Source organism: Carcharhinus amblyrhynchos, chromosome 18 (assembly GCF_965287045.1).
Source record: "Carcharhinus amblyrhynchos chromosome 18, sCarAmb.v2.hapA, whole genome shotgun sequence".
Classification (NCBI taxonomy): Eukaryota; Metazoa; Chordata; class Chondrichthyes; order Carcharhiniformes; family Carcharhinidae; genus Carcharhinus; species Carcharhinus amblyrhynchos.
In genome coordinates this window covers 39,735,521-39,748,927 of record NC_137341.1, presented here as the reverse complement: position 1 = coordinate 39,748,927, position 13,407 = coordinate 39,735,521, and the positions used below count along the sequence as shown (strand labels likewise).

Sequence of the window (13,407 nt, the reverse complement as noted above, 5' to 3'; positions counted from 1 at the left end):
GCTAAGATTGGATAGACAGGAATAAACTAGGCGAGGGCAGGTTTATTCTTCAAACCGGGTGGCACAGTGCTGCCTCTCAGCTCCCAGAGCCCGGATTCAATTTCAACCTTGGGTGGCTGCCTGTGTGGAGTTTGCACATTCTCCCTGTGTCTGCATGGATTTCCTCCAGGTGATCCAGTTTCCTCCAGCTGCTCCGGTTTCCTCCCACACTCCAAAGATGTACAAGTTATATGGACTGGCCATGCTAAATTGCCCCTTAGTGACCCAACATGTGTAGGTTAGATGGGCAAGCCATGGTAAATGTGTGGGGTTACAGAAATAGGATAGGGAAGGTCGCCTGAGTAAAATACTCCATCAGAGTCTGTGCAGACTCGAGGGGCTAAATGGCCTCTTCTGCAATGTAGGGATTCTATGATTCTGTTTGGTGAAAACTTTGTTATATAATGTCGTACCCTTGAATGCAGAGAGCCAAGACAATACCATCATGTCCTTCAAGAGTCTTCTGGCATTTGTATGTAGTACAGGTATCCCATACCTAAAACAGATGTCAAAGATCAATTCTTAGCTTTTATTTCCGTTAGAGAATTTACTTTATTGCTATGAATCACAAATTAATCTTTAAAACTCAACAAACAGTAGAAGTCCTCCATGCAACACAGGGATGAAAATTTGTCTTGCATTAGCATATGAATACTTCTGTGTGTGCTATGTTAGCAAAACTGCTAACCCATTTAAACACATTAATATAATGTATCTGTTAAAATAGCTGAGAAAGCAATTTAATAAGTCATTTCAAATATTGTTCAACATCCTTTCCTGCTTTGTGAAGCAGCTGGAGACATGTTCAACAAGAAGCCACTGCCTTACAGCATAATTTCATCTCATTATTGAATGCTTAATACAAAGTCTATTTGGATAGGATTTGAGGTTTTTGTGACATCAGTTTTATTTTCAAATAAAAATTGCTTAAATTATTTTTTGGTGCACTTCTTCACGAGTTTGGTGTTAGAAGTAGTACATTAGATAGTAGGCTTCAAAGAAACCTTCCAAAGTTACAGATGCTACAATTCACTGTGCAATTTGGAGCCTCAGCAGTGCTACACACTAAGGAGGAACCCAATAATTTAAATTTGTTATTATTTAATTCATAGTTTTAAATTCAGCAAATTGACTAACAGCAATGACAGTATCTTCAATATGGAAAATACCCCAAGTTGCTCCACAGATATTGAACATTAATTGAAATGGCAAAAGCAAAATACTGCAGTGATTGGAATCTGAAACAAAAACAGAGAATGCTGGAAAGTCTCAGCAAGTTTGACAGCATCTGTGGGAGAGAATAGAACTAACGTTTTGCGTCTGGATGACTCTTGGAGCTTGGTTGAAAACAATTATTTTGAAATAAGGGAGAGAAGTCACAAGGCAGTTAAGTTTTGGAAAAGCATAGGGCTGAGACTGCAAAGTACAACAGATTAGGATACACCCAAAATTCTTAGAAAGACAGTTTCCTCAAATTGTACCTAGACAGGATGGTGAAAAATTAAGATAAATTTTTATTTTGTTGAGGTGCTTTGTGGAAAGACAATACAACTTAACATTCTTAGCTTCTAACAGAGATTCAAAAACACACCTTGATAGTTTTATCTGAAGAACCACTGAAGAGTAGGTCACCAGTAGAGTGGACACACAAACACCAAACTGGACCCTGGTGGCCCACAAAAGTACCCTTGCACTTAAATATCTGCTGAGGGTCATAGGCTGAAAACAGAATGGAAGAATATCAGTATCTGGGCTACAAGAGTAATTTAGTATAGTGTTCAGAACAATCACAGTGTAATTCTTTTCATTAGGAAATTACTGGGCTTCCTCTGTACATCCACTTTACATTACTCAGCATTCACCAAGTGCACAGAAATTACTTTTACAACTGTCTGTACTTTGAAAGAAAGCATGGACTGAATTATTTAGACAAGTACTCACAGCCCAGGATTCCCATGTTTAACCTGGCATTGATGTGTGAAAGTTCATCCTATAATATAATAAAATTCACATTACTGTCAAATTACATAACAGCATAATACAATAACATCCTGACACATAAAGGTTTCAACATTTAAAGAAAAATATTTATACGGTTGAGGGGATTGCATCATATTTCTGTACGTCTCCAAACTACACTGAAGTCCACTATAACATTTTGAATTGATCTTTTTTAAAAAATCTGTGTGCCACAGCTTGAATCGTCACTGCAAAATACCCTCAAGATTCGGTTTTTCCTTCTGGATATGGACAATTATCAAAGCACTGACCAGAAGGCAAAAAAAATGCATTGCGATATGGAATAATATAAACAAGGCTTTTTGCCCATCATAGGCATTTACAACCTTTGCATTTTCTTAGAAATGTAAATGCAGGAATTAAATCAACTTCAAATAAATGGTTCTATTTTGTTACCCTATACTGTAGTATTCACAAGTATAGATGTGGCAAATCTGCACTGATTTCCACAGCATTTACATTTCACAGTGGCTTTGAAGCTTTCTTCTAAGTATCAAAATGTACATTGTGGATTGTGCAAGCTTTCTGGATTTATAGAGCACACACTGAAGAAGCCAGATTAAAACTGTGATACTAGTGTTTATCAATCAAGAATACTGAGGAGGTCTTCACTGTTAATTTAGTAATCCACCTATTAGGAGTATGCCATTCAGCTCCTTGCGCCTACTTTGACATTTAACCTGATCACGATGGATCGTTTACCTCAATGCCCATGTTTCTGCATCCTTAAATGTCACTGGTATCTAGAAATCTAAGGACTTCTGATTTGAACATACTCAATGACTAAGCCTCGACAGCCCTATGGGATATAGAATTCCAAAGATTTACTAGTCTCTGGCTGAAGAAATCCCTCCCCATCTTGGCCCTAGAAGCTTACCTCTGACTGTGTTCCCTAGTTCTAGGCCCCCAAACAGGGAAAACATCCTTTCTGCTTCTACAGCCCTGTAAGAATTTTGTACACTTCAGTGAGATCATCTCTCATTCTTCAAAACTCTAGAGAATACAGACTCAGGCTGGAAATTTCCAACTGTTCATGCACTCTGTTTTGGGGTTTCCCGGTGGCAAAGGATTCATTGGGAAACTCTGTTGACAATGGAGGGACCAGAAGATCCTGCTGCTGGCCAACGATGGGTCACCTCTGCGTAACATGCATGGAAAATTCCATCCTCAGTCCCCTCCATCTTTCCTCATAAAACAATCCTGTCATCCCCGAGATTAGTCTGGTGGACTGCTGTTGCACTCCCTCCCTGGTCAGTATATCCTTACTTGGATAAAGAAACCAAAATGGCACACAATACTCCAGGCTTTAGACACTTTGCAGCAAGATTTCCACATTCCTGTACTTTAAATTCGCTTGCACTAAAAGCTAATTCACCACTCACCTTTCCAAATGCTGGCTGTACCTGCATGTTAGTTTTTGATTACTTTTGAACAAGAACACCCAAGTCTCTTTGGACTTCAACATTTTTCCTCGGAGAGACTTGGAAATGCTCTCGGTGGCAAAGTGGCTAGCACTGCTGCCTCACGGCGTCAGGGACTCGGGTTTGATTCCTGGCTTGGGTGACTGTCTGTGTGGAGTTTGTATATTCTCTCCGTGTATACGTGGGTTTCCTCCGGGTGCTCTGGTTTCCTCCCACAGTTCAAAGGTGTGCAGGTTAGGTTGATTGGCCGTGCTAGACTGATCCTAATTTCGGGGGGAATAACAGGGCAAATATGTGGGGTTTCTGGAATGGGATGGAATTGTTATTGGTGCAGGCTGGATGGGCTGACTGGCCTCCTTCTGTACTGTAGGGATTCTATGATTCTGTTCTACAACTTAATAGCTAATGAAAGCTAAGGAAAATTCCAATTGCTTTGATTTTACATCGCCTGTTCTCAAAACTCCAAACAAGTTGTCCTCAATGATGCAATTTTTCATTTAGTTTGTGCAAATACAAAAATTTTCTTAAGTATTGTCTTTTAAGTTAGATATGTCTTACAGTAAATGCTTTCATGAACTGAACTGTAAATATATTACAGCGGCAGAAGCAGCCTACGTGCTTAAGGGGAGGTCCTGCGCACAACCACTTAATGAATATCCACAGATATAGTTCAGAGAAAGTAAAGAAATTGCATGCAATTGCTGTGCCCAAAAAATAAAAGATTAAATCACAAAATGCCTAAAGCCCAAGAATAAATTTAAGTGACTGTAGCTTTGTGTAATGTATGGGCGGTTGGACAATTTTAGGAAATAGGAACTGAAACATACTGTCCTGTTTCATATCTTTCTGTGCTTTGCAACGATACGCCAAATGCATTTTTGAACTCCACTGCTGTGTACTACTGCCAGCAATCTCAAGACTATCAGGATGTGCCATCTGTACAACATGCAGAAAACAAACATCCTCATTTCCCAGAAGTAAAGATTGTCTGACAAAGGCAAATGAACTCAAGAGCTGCAGCCACATTAAAGAGAAGCAGCATTTTAAATCTGAGCTGTAAAGTAGTATTTGGAACCCCAGTTACAGCTGGACATGAAGAAACAAACTTTACAGATCTTACACTTAGCATTGAAGCATCTCTGCGGAACTCCATTAGGTCCTCACTGAGTTTACTTTGGTTCTCGTCCAAAACATCTGAAACAATAGAATACCATCAGTTTCAATTCCCAGTCCAAAATAATTAATATGTTCAACAGTCCATTATAAACAGTTACAAATGTCATGCAGCCAGTTCATTGCAAAAGCTCTAAACTAAAGAAATAGTTAACCCTTGTGATACTGAACGTACCTCGCAACTTTCAACATGCATTCTGGTTTTCAACAGTTGCCCCCTCACAAGTTACTGACACAATAATTATGACTGAATCAGTTTAATGACAAACAATGTCCAGATAGTTTGTTTTCCAAAAAGTGCAGAATACCAACAAGTTTGACAAGATCCTGCTCTGAATGAGAGGCGATCTGATATTGACTGTGTGCGATCCACTGGATATAGATTGGGACTCAGGGCGTGCCTTCAATTGCATCTCTACATAAAGGACCTGCATCCCTTGTGACCAAAAAACAATCTGCTTCCAGGCCATCCTCTACAATAGGAGACAATGGAATAGTGGTAGTGTCTACAGTCCCAGGCTAATGCTCTGGGGACATGGGTTCAAATCCCACCACGGCAGCTCGTGGCATTTAAATTCAAGTTTCTTTTAAATCTGAAATTGGTTGGCTTTCAGACTATTCTCATTTGCCTTTTTCCCGCTGCTGGAAGACGGGAAATATTTTAACTGTTCTCGACAGTTTTGAACAGATTTTCAATTTTTATGCAGTGTAAGCATCTATTAGGAGCTAGCAGCAGCTGCACAAACAATTAGAATTAGACTTGACATCTTGATTAATATTAACTAAAATAAAATGACTGAATATAGCACTTGTAACTCTGAATCAATGCCAGTGCCTTATTTTGGTTTGCAACATTACTGCATGTCAACGGTTTAAAGGTACATGCTGATACTCAGAATCCTTTGGACTCAAAACTTTACATCTATCTCAGTTGCCTGGGAATGACCACAAAGAGTTTCTATGTTTTGCTGTATTAAAGACTCCGCGTAGTTTTACGTACCAAACTTCAGCTCCAGAGACTTCTCCAGCTGGTCAAGTTTCTCAGATAGCTTCCCAAGCATTGACCTAAGGAAGGCAATTTCCTGGTCTTTTTGAGCCAGGCCTACTTGCATTTCGTGAAAGCGATCATCAGTCTGCTGCAGGAACTCCTTCAGGCCCTCAAACTTGCATACCTCCAGGTGAGCTTCATAGGTGTCCTGGTTCCCAACAAACGTGCATCTGATTCGGGACGAGGTAGAAAGACAGGGGGAAAATAGAACGAGCAAATCAATTCTAAATCAACAATTCATTAGCCTCTGTGTAGTCCATTTACAGAATAGGACACAGTTATTTTTGCTAGTATTTATTTATCTAATTACTCTTTATTTAATTAAGAACATTTGTTGTTGCTGCAAATGAATTTTGACATTAGCAGATTAAAACAGGAGACAATAGATGTTCTGCTGTCCTCTTGAAATATTCTATGAAATAAAAAGAGCCACTATAAGAAAGTACAAGGGAAAAAGAACAATAGTAAAACATCAAAAGAGAGTGTAATTATAGGTATCCTAGCACATCTCTCAGCAACCTCTCAAAGCAATTAATTACTTTGAAATCTAGTTGCAGTTGTCATACAGGGAAAAGCAGCTAAGTTTTTGCACAAAAGCAAATACCCACAAACAGCAAATATGACAAAAGGTGAGTTAATCTATTTTTGGTACAGCTGATTAAAAGAAATAATGGGGACTAGTGCATGAGGAGAGGTCCCCCTTCCATGCCTGATATTGCGGGATTGCTAATGGCACTGGAGCATTGATTGGGTAGGGAATTGGGTTGTGCTTTATCTAATACAGGGAAGTTTAATGCTGATGCTGGCTAACAAAAGTGGTAAAGAGAGATCTATTTCTCACCTCCAATATACTAATAATGACTAAATGCTCATTTGTATATATAAGTAATTTATAAATGAAAACTCCAAAGCTGTCTATCAAGGACAGGACTCGTTGCAATAAAACCAAATCATAGTGAAAAATAAATGACAGTGGTCATCTCACACCAAACCAAAAATGTTATAGCGTAGACAGAGTATTGTTGAAAAAAAGGCATTTTGTCAAAGTATATTGGCACTCATCCTGACAATCACAAGAATATCAATGGCAGGGAAAACAGCTTTATACTGAATGAGAAGAGGGTGGCTGGCAAGTGGACTCTGATCAGTAGAGGTGCTGCCATGGAAAATGCACCAGTTGATAGTGACCAACAGTTAGTCAAGCATTGTTTGAAATTTATATCTGGCATCCTGACTCTGATTGATCAAGGCACTGTAGTGTGTAATGAACCAGTGAATGGCTATCACTTATTTTGTTTAGCTGAAGCAGGTGCAATGTGTGTACCTGCTCTTTCTGTCTGCAAAGAAAACGTTTTAGTACATGACACAAAGATGAGTGGAAAAGCAAATTACGTGGAGGGTGTGGAAAGTCTGCAGAGGGATCTGGATAGGCTAAGCGAGTGAGCGAGGACCTGGCAGATGGAGTATAGTGTTGGCAAGTGTGAGGTTATCCACTTTGGCAGAAATAATAGTAGGAGGGATTATTATTTAAAAGGCGAAAAGCTGCAGCATGCTACGGTGCAGAGGGACCTGGGGGTCCTTGTGCATGAGTCGCAAAAACCCAGTCTGCAGGTGCAGCAGGTGATCAAGAAGGCGAATGGAATGTTGGCTTTTATAGCGAGGGGGTTAGAATATAAAAGTAGGGAAGTCTTGCTGCAACTGTACAGGGTACTGGTGAGGCCGCAGCTGGAGTAGTGTGCAGTTTTGGTCGCCACACTTGCAGAAGGATATACTGACCTTGGAGGGAGTGCAGAGGAGGTTCACTAGGCTGATACCGGCGATGAGGGGGTTGGACTATGAAGAGAGACTAAATAGACTGGGTCTGTACTCATTGGCGTTTAGAAGGATGAGGGGGGGATCTTATAGAGATGTATAAGACAATGAAGGGGATGGATAGGGTAGAGGTAGAAAGATTCTTCCCGCTTAGAAAGGATAGCAGGACTCGAGGACACAGCCTCAAAATAAGTGGGGGGGGGGTGCAGTTTAGATTGGAATTGAGGAGGAACTTCTTCACTCAAAGGGTGGTGAATCTCTGGAATTCTCTGCCCGTTGAACTGGTGGAGGCTACCTCGCTAAATATATTTAAGTCACGGGTACACAAGGGAATTAAGGGTAATGGGGAGAGAGTGGGAAAGTGGAACTGATCCACTTCAGATCAGCCATGATCTTACTGAATGGCAGGGCAGGCTCGAAGGGCTAGATGGCCTACTCCTGCTCCTATTTCTTATGTTCTTATGTATTAATATATGTAGCTTCCAGTGCATGCACTGTGAACCTGAATGACAATCTTAAATTGGTTGTTGGCATAATTTTTAAGCATGCAGGGAAATATTTGGTAAACGTTGTCCAATCGCAGAATTATATTTAACATTGGACACTGTGTTTTCTACACGTAGGCTGGTTCCCAAAGACTGGGAAATCCCAAACACATGCTTCTTCTGCTGCTTACAATGGGAATAGTGCAGACCATAACCAACTAGCCCATGCTTGCAAAATGCAAAACAGTGTCCAACATTAGATGTGATTCCGTGATTTGACAGTATCTGCTAAATAGTCCTCAGTGTTCTATCCAACTAATCAACACCCTCTTCTCATGCAGCATAAAGCTATTGTTCCCCTGACATTGTTATTTTTGTGATTGCGCTGATGAATGCAAGATGAAAAGATTCAAGAAAATGCATTTTTTCAGCAGTACTCAAATTCTGCATTACCAAACAGCTATTAATATAAACAGAGGCTATTCAGACCAGCGTGTCTGTCAATCTTCACCAGAGTAAATAATAAAATCATGAAATTAAAATGGATTTTGTGCACGATTTGTACATTGTACAATATAAACTAAATTGCATGATATGTAATTTACTGCACTCACTTTGCAATCTAATTCTTTGAGTAATTAGTGGAATAAACCACAAAATAATTTCAGATGAGCGTTAAAAAAATGAGCAAGTTAAGAGGTGCCATTCTAGGTAGGAAGGTAATTAGCCATAGTCCATAAGGGACCATAAGCATTTCTCTGTATCAGAGAGAGAGAGACAATAGGTTATTTAGCCTGAGGATCACCACTACTCTGCATCAAGTATGGGGCAGGCAAAGAGACAGGTCCAAAATATGCCTTAACTGAACCTGTGCTGTTGGCATTTTTCTCAATCACACGCTAGTCAACTAGCTAACAAGACTAACTGGCTCCAGATGACATACTGCAAAGATGTTAATACTCACCCATACTTGGAGTGAGGACATTTGATGTGTTCACATTCCTTTAGATGAGCATCAAGATTCATCTTTAAGAGCGGTGGACAGTTTGGGTTGTTCGGACAACGAACTGGCCGGTAATCACAGCTGCCCTCATGGTCTCTGCAGAAAGAGAGCTCATTCTGATAAGATTATTTTATTCTATACTTACTTTTGGGAACAACTTTGTTCAATATTTATATCAAGATTACAAACTCATTCCATTAGCAAATCTTTTTACAATTTTACTACGAAGTGTTCATTGGGGAAATGTTTGTCCATTTTGTATCAATACTGAGCAATATGATCTGGATTCTAAACTCAAACAAAATCTCATCATACAGAAATCAATTCACAGTACTTTACTCACATAAGTTCTTCATGTATGAATTAGTTATTTCATGTACTAAAGCTGGCTTATCCAAACCAAAACAGACTGCACTCTGGTCCTGCAAGTCTCTGTATCTGGCCTGTGGACTCACCATTTCAACTACAGTTAAGTTCAATGAAGGGTTCTGCAAAGAGCTGCTCCTCCAATCACAGAGCGTTTCTTATCTGCATTTGCTGCTGACCGACTCACCGGGATAAAGGTGTAAGGCTTCTCTTTGTTTTCACGGTCTTGCTCTCTTGCCCTCCTGCACAGATGACAGCCTCGAAAGGAGCATGGGGGTCAAGACGGCAGAGCCGGCCAGGGAGGCCACCAGAGTCAGCAGGGTTGGAGCAGTGGCAGATCCCACCCCCCTACCCAGAGACTCAGACAGGGCATAGTGATGAAACTCATCTCTTCATAGTGTCCTGAATATCTTCTCGGGTAAGATGATCATAGCGCATGGGCCCAGGTGGGAAGTGAGTGAATCAGTGCATGAGTGAGTGAGAGTGAGAACCCTGAGACTGGGAGTCTGGAAGTGAGCCCCACACACATACCCTCTTCCTCCTCTCTCCCAAAAAACCTATTTACAAAGCAGGACAGGAAAAGAAAAAAATCCAGACTAAAAGGTGACCTGTTTCTGTATTTTGTTTAAAAATAGTGTGTTAAATTAGCAGAGACAACTTGTGCACCTGTTTAGGAAGGTGAAGTACAAACTTACTTTCTACCACTCAATTTAACGGTGAATGGACATCCACGTGGGTCAACATCGAAGGCCCCTGGCTTTCCACTTGAAGCTGGCCGGCAGCCATATTTACAGTGGACAAACAGCTCTCCAATTTGCTCAGCTACAGCTATGTTATTAACTACCACTGTCAGCTTCGCATTGTCAACCGGGCATTTTTCTGAGAACACAAAACAATTTAATTAAAACTACACAGCAGCGTACTTTTATTTAGACTCTGTACAACATTTTTTTAAAATTTAGGACTTCCAAACAATAAACCACTGTGACCTTTGTTAATATTTATGTGGTTATTTTGAAGTGGTTTGTATATTTACAAGGCTTGAAATAATTTTTATGACACATATTCAGTGAAATGTTTTATGGGGAGTATATAATGTTGTACTGATCACAGAACAATCCCTGTAAAAGGTGTGTGATTACACACTGTGAAAACTTGCATAAGATAGGGATTCTTTGGTTCTATAGTACTTTGGTACACAAAAGCAAAAACTTACCAGATGTTAAGGCGCATCTTCTACAAAATGTATGCTATTTAAGAGAAGAGAAACACCGGTGTTACCAAGGGCCATTTTAAATCACTGCAAGAAAGGTTAACAAGAACTGGAAGGTGTGGATTAAACTGGTTCAGACCAGCAGCATGTTTTGTGCACTAAAGTTGATAAACTGCAAGGGTTTCCTTCCTGTCCTGAGCAACAAAAAGAAACAATAAATGCCAACTCTCTGTAAACAGCGTGACCTCCCCCAGTCAAACATCAATGATTCACTCATATTACAGTAAAAGCTATGAACAATTCAGAAAGTCAGCAAAGCATGGACTTTATTCCCCAGCACCGGCTACTAGCATGATAACGGCAAGTTTAATTTTTATGACATGTAATCACCTCTCCTTCCTAACACATTCAGCTGCACAGTACACTGAAAATATTTGCCAAACTTCAACATCATATGCAGCATGCCTACTTCCTGCTGAAGGGATTTTCCACGCTAACAAGCAAAATTCACTGCTTCCTGAGTGTAAGCTTTAACGTTGCGCAGCAAACAAGGAGACCATTTTGCAAATGACATTTCAAGATAAGCTGGAAAAGTGGCAATAAAGCCATCTTGCATTCAGAAGCTGAAATATAATTATTGCTAAACGTTTAGTAAATCTGAAACAGCAAATTGTTTATTACTTTGCTGAAAATGATCTTGCATTATGAAGTAAGTTTATGGACAAAAGTGAGAACGAAATACTGATTAGCTTCTCATTCCTCCGATCCATCCCAACACAACAATTGTAAACTTAAAAATATAATCTGGGTCCCGTGGAGCGGTGATCCCAAGCAGTACAATTTAAATGCCAAGAACAAAACATGATTCACATTATATATATATATATATATATATTTCTAGAAAGTTTTTACAGTGCTCCTTTCCCTAAGTTCACTATTTGACACCAGTCATTTACTGAGTTCCCACTCTCAATGAGGAAGCTCCCCTTCAAAAAGCACATATCAGAAATTTTGATGGATGACAACAGCTGTGGACATTTCTCACTGACAAAATATTATGCAAAATTTCTTCATGAAAAATTTGAAAAACTCTGTTTTGCTACTCTACTGCAAAAATTCTACTATTCTGCTTGGAATTATTAATCAGAAGTGAATCCAAACTTTCAGGGGGTTGACCACACAAACAATTCATAGGAACAGTGGACATATGAGCAGTTGGCCATTCTGCTCTTTGAGCTTGTTCTGCCAAAAAAATCATGGCTGACCTGGTTGTGGCCTTCACTCAACTTTCTTGTTTGCCCCCTCATAATGGTTGTCCATCAAAAATCTATCTAACTCTGCCTTGACTAAGTTCAATGACCCAGTCTCCACTGCCTTCTGGGGAAGAGAATTCCACAGACTAACAATCCTCAGGGAAAATATATCCCCTCTCCTCCATTTTAAAAGAGATATTTCTTATCCTTAAACTGTTTCCCTAGATTTTGTCTCCGCCATAAGCGGGGGCATCCTCCTGGTATGCATCCCAGCAAGTCAGCCCAGATCTTATGGCCGGAATTCTCCAATCTCATCACTGCTGCCTGTGAGAATGAAGTATGTGGCTCGCCATATACCCCATTCATTGCAGCGGGACCAGAGAATCCCAACCATGTCACGGTGGCAAGCACTGCTACTTCACAGAGACCCAGGTTTTATTTCAATCTTGGGTGACTGTTTGGAATTTGCACATTCTCCTTCTGTCTGCATGGGTTTCCTCCAGGTGCTCCAGTTTCTTCCACACGCCAAAGATAAAAAAGTGGATTGACCATGGCAAATCATCCTTAGTGTCCCAAGAAGTGGTGGGGAATTAGCGGGATAAATATGCAGGGTTATGAGGACAGAGCCTGGGTAAGTTGCTCTTTGGAGAGTCAACGCAGACATGATGGATCGAATGGCCTCCTTCTGCACTGTAGGGGTTCTATGATTCTATGGGTGAGGTCGGATGATTCTGATCTACATGTTTCAATAAAATCACGTCTCATTCTTCTATACCTTAATAGCTTAGGTCCAACCTGTTTAACGTTTTTCATTAGATAAGCCTTTCATCACTGAATTAGTCCAGTGAGCCTTCTCTGAACTGCTTCTCATGCAATTATATATATTTTTTCAAATAATGAGACCAAAACTGTACACCACTCCAGATGTGGTCTCAAGAATCTGTCCAGCTGAAGTAAAACTTCCCAACTTTCCTATTACATTTCCCTTGCAATAAACGCATCAGTGCATTCCAAAAATGTATTAAAATTCAGAATTGTAATGCTTACTCCACAAGTTGTGATGACAGGATCCTTGAACACACTGCAACAAAGTTGGCAACATAATTTCACTGAAGGCTGTTCAGCAAAAACCAAAGGCTCCTGAAATGAACAGAGCGGATCTTCAAGTACAGTAGATCACCATACAAAATATGGGTGCCAAATATACTGACAAATTGTAAATTACACTTTACTTCACAGAAATTGCAAATTAACTTAATTTTAGGTTTCACTCAATTCAACTAGCCACTAACACGGCAACATAAGCATTATGAAGCAACGTTTGTCCTAATCGCTGCAATTGTGTTGCAAAGTTTTCCATTCCATCTAACTTGCTGGTTTTCTTTTTGACTCTGATCTTCCTGAAGTGGTTTTACTAGATTTAAATTTCTCAGTAAAATCTTACAAATAAAGAGCAAGATAGATGACCTTAAGGCAGCTTTTGGAGAGATCAGAAAAGGAAATCTGTTAATCATTTTGAAGATTTTGTTCGCTGAGCACTGGGGAAAGCCTTGTCGTGCTTCTACTTCTAGACAA

At 39.9% G+C, this 13,407-nt stretch overlaps 1 protein-coding gene across 4 annotated transcripts in view; it reads right to left on the bottom strand.

Annotated features, from left to right (window-relative positions):
• The window catches only part of traf7 (TNF receptor-associated factor 7), a 66,966-nt gene that overhangs the window by 15,166 nt on the left and 38,393 nt on the right, over positions 1-13,407 (bottom strand). For all 4 annotated transcript variants that reach the window (XM_080206860.1, XM_080206861.1, XM_080206862.1 and 1 more), the window contains 9 exons: positions 12,880-12,972; positions 10,583-10,616; positions 10,062-10,245; positions 8,962-9,096; positions 5,653-5,870; positions 4,600-4,673; positions 1,981-2,029; positions 1,631-1,758; positions 453-535 (listed from right to left, as the gene is read on the bottom strand). In XM_080206860.1, coding sequence (XP_080062986.1) covers positions 453-535; positions 1,631-1,758; positions 1,981-2,029; positions 4,600-4,673; positions 5,653-5,870; positions 8,962-9,096; positions 10,062-10,245; positions 10,583-10,616; positions 12,880-12,972 — 998 coding nt within the window. The remainder of the gene's footprint in view (positions 1-452; positions 536-1,630; positions 1,759-1,980; positions 2,030-4,599; positions 4,674-5,652; positions 5,871-8,961; positions 9,097-10,061; positions 10,246-10,582; positions 10,617-12,879; positions 12,973-13,407) is intronic.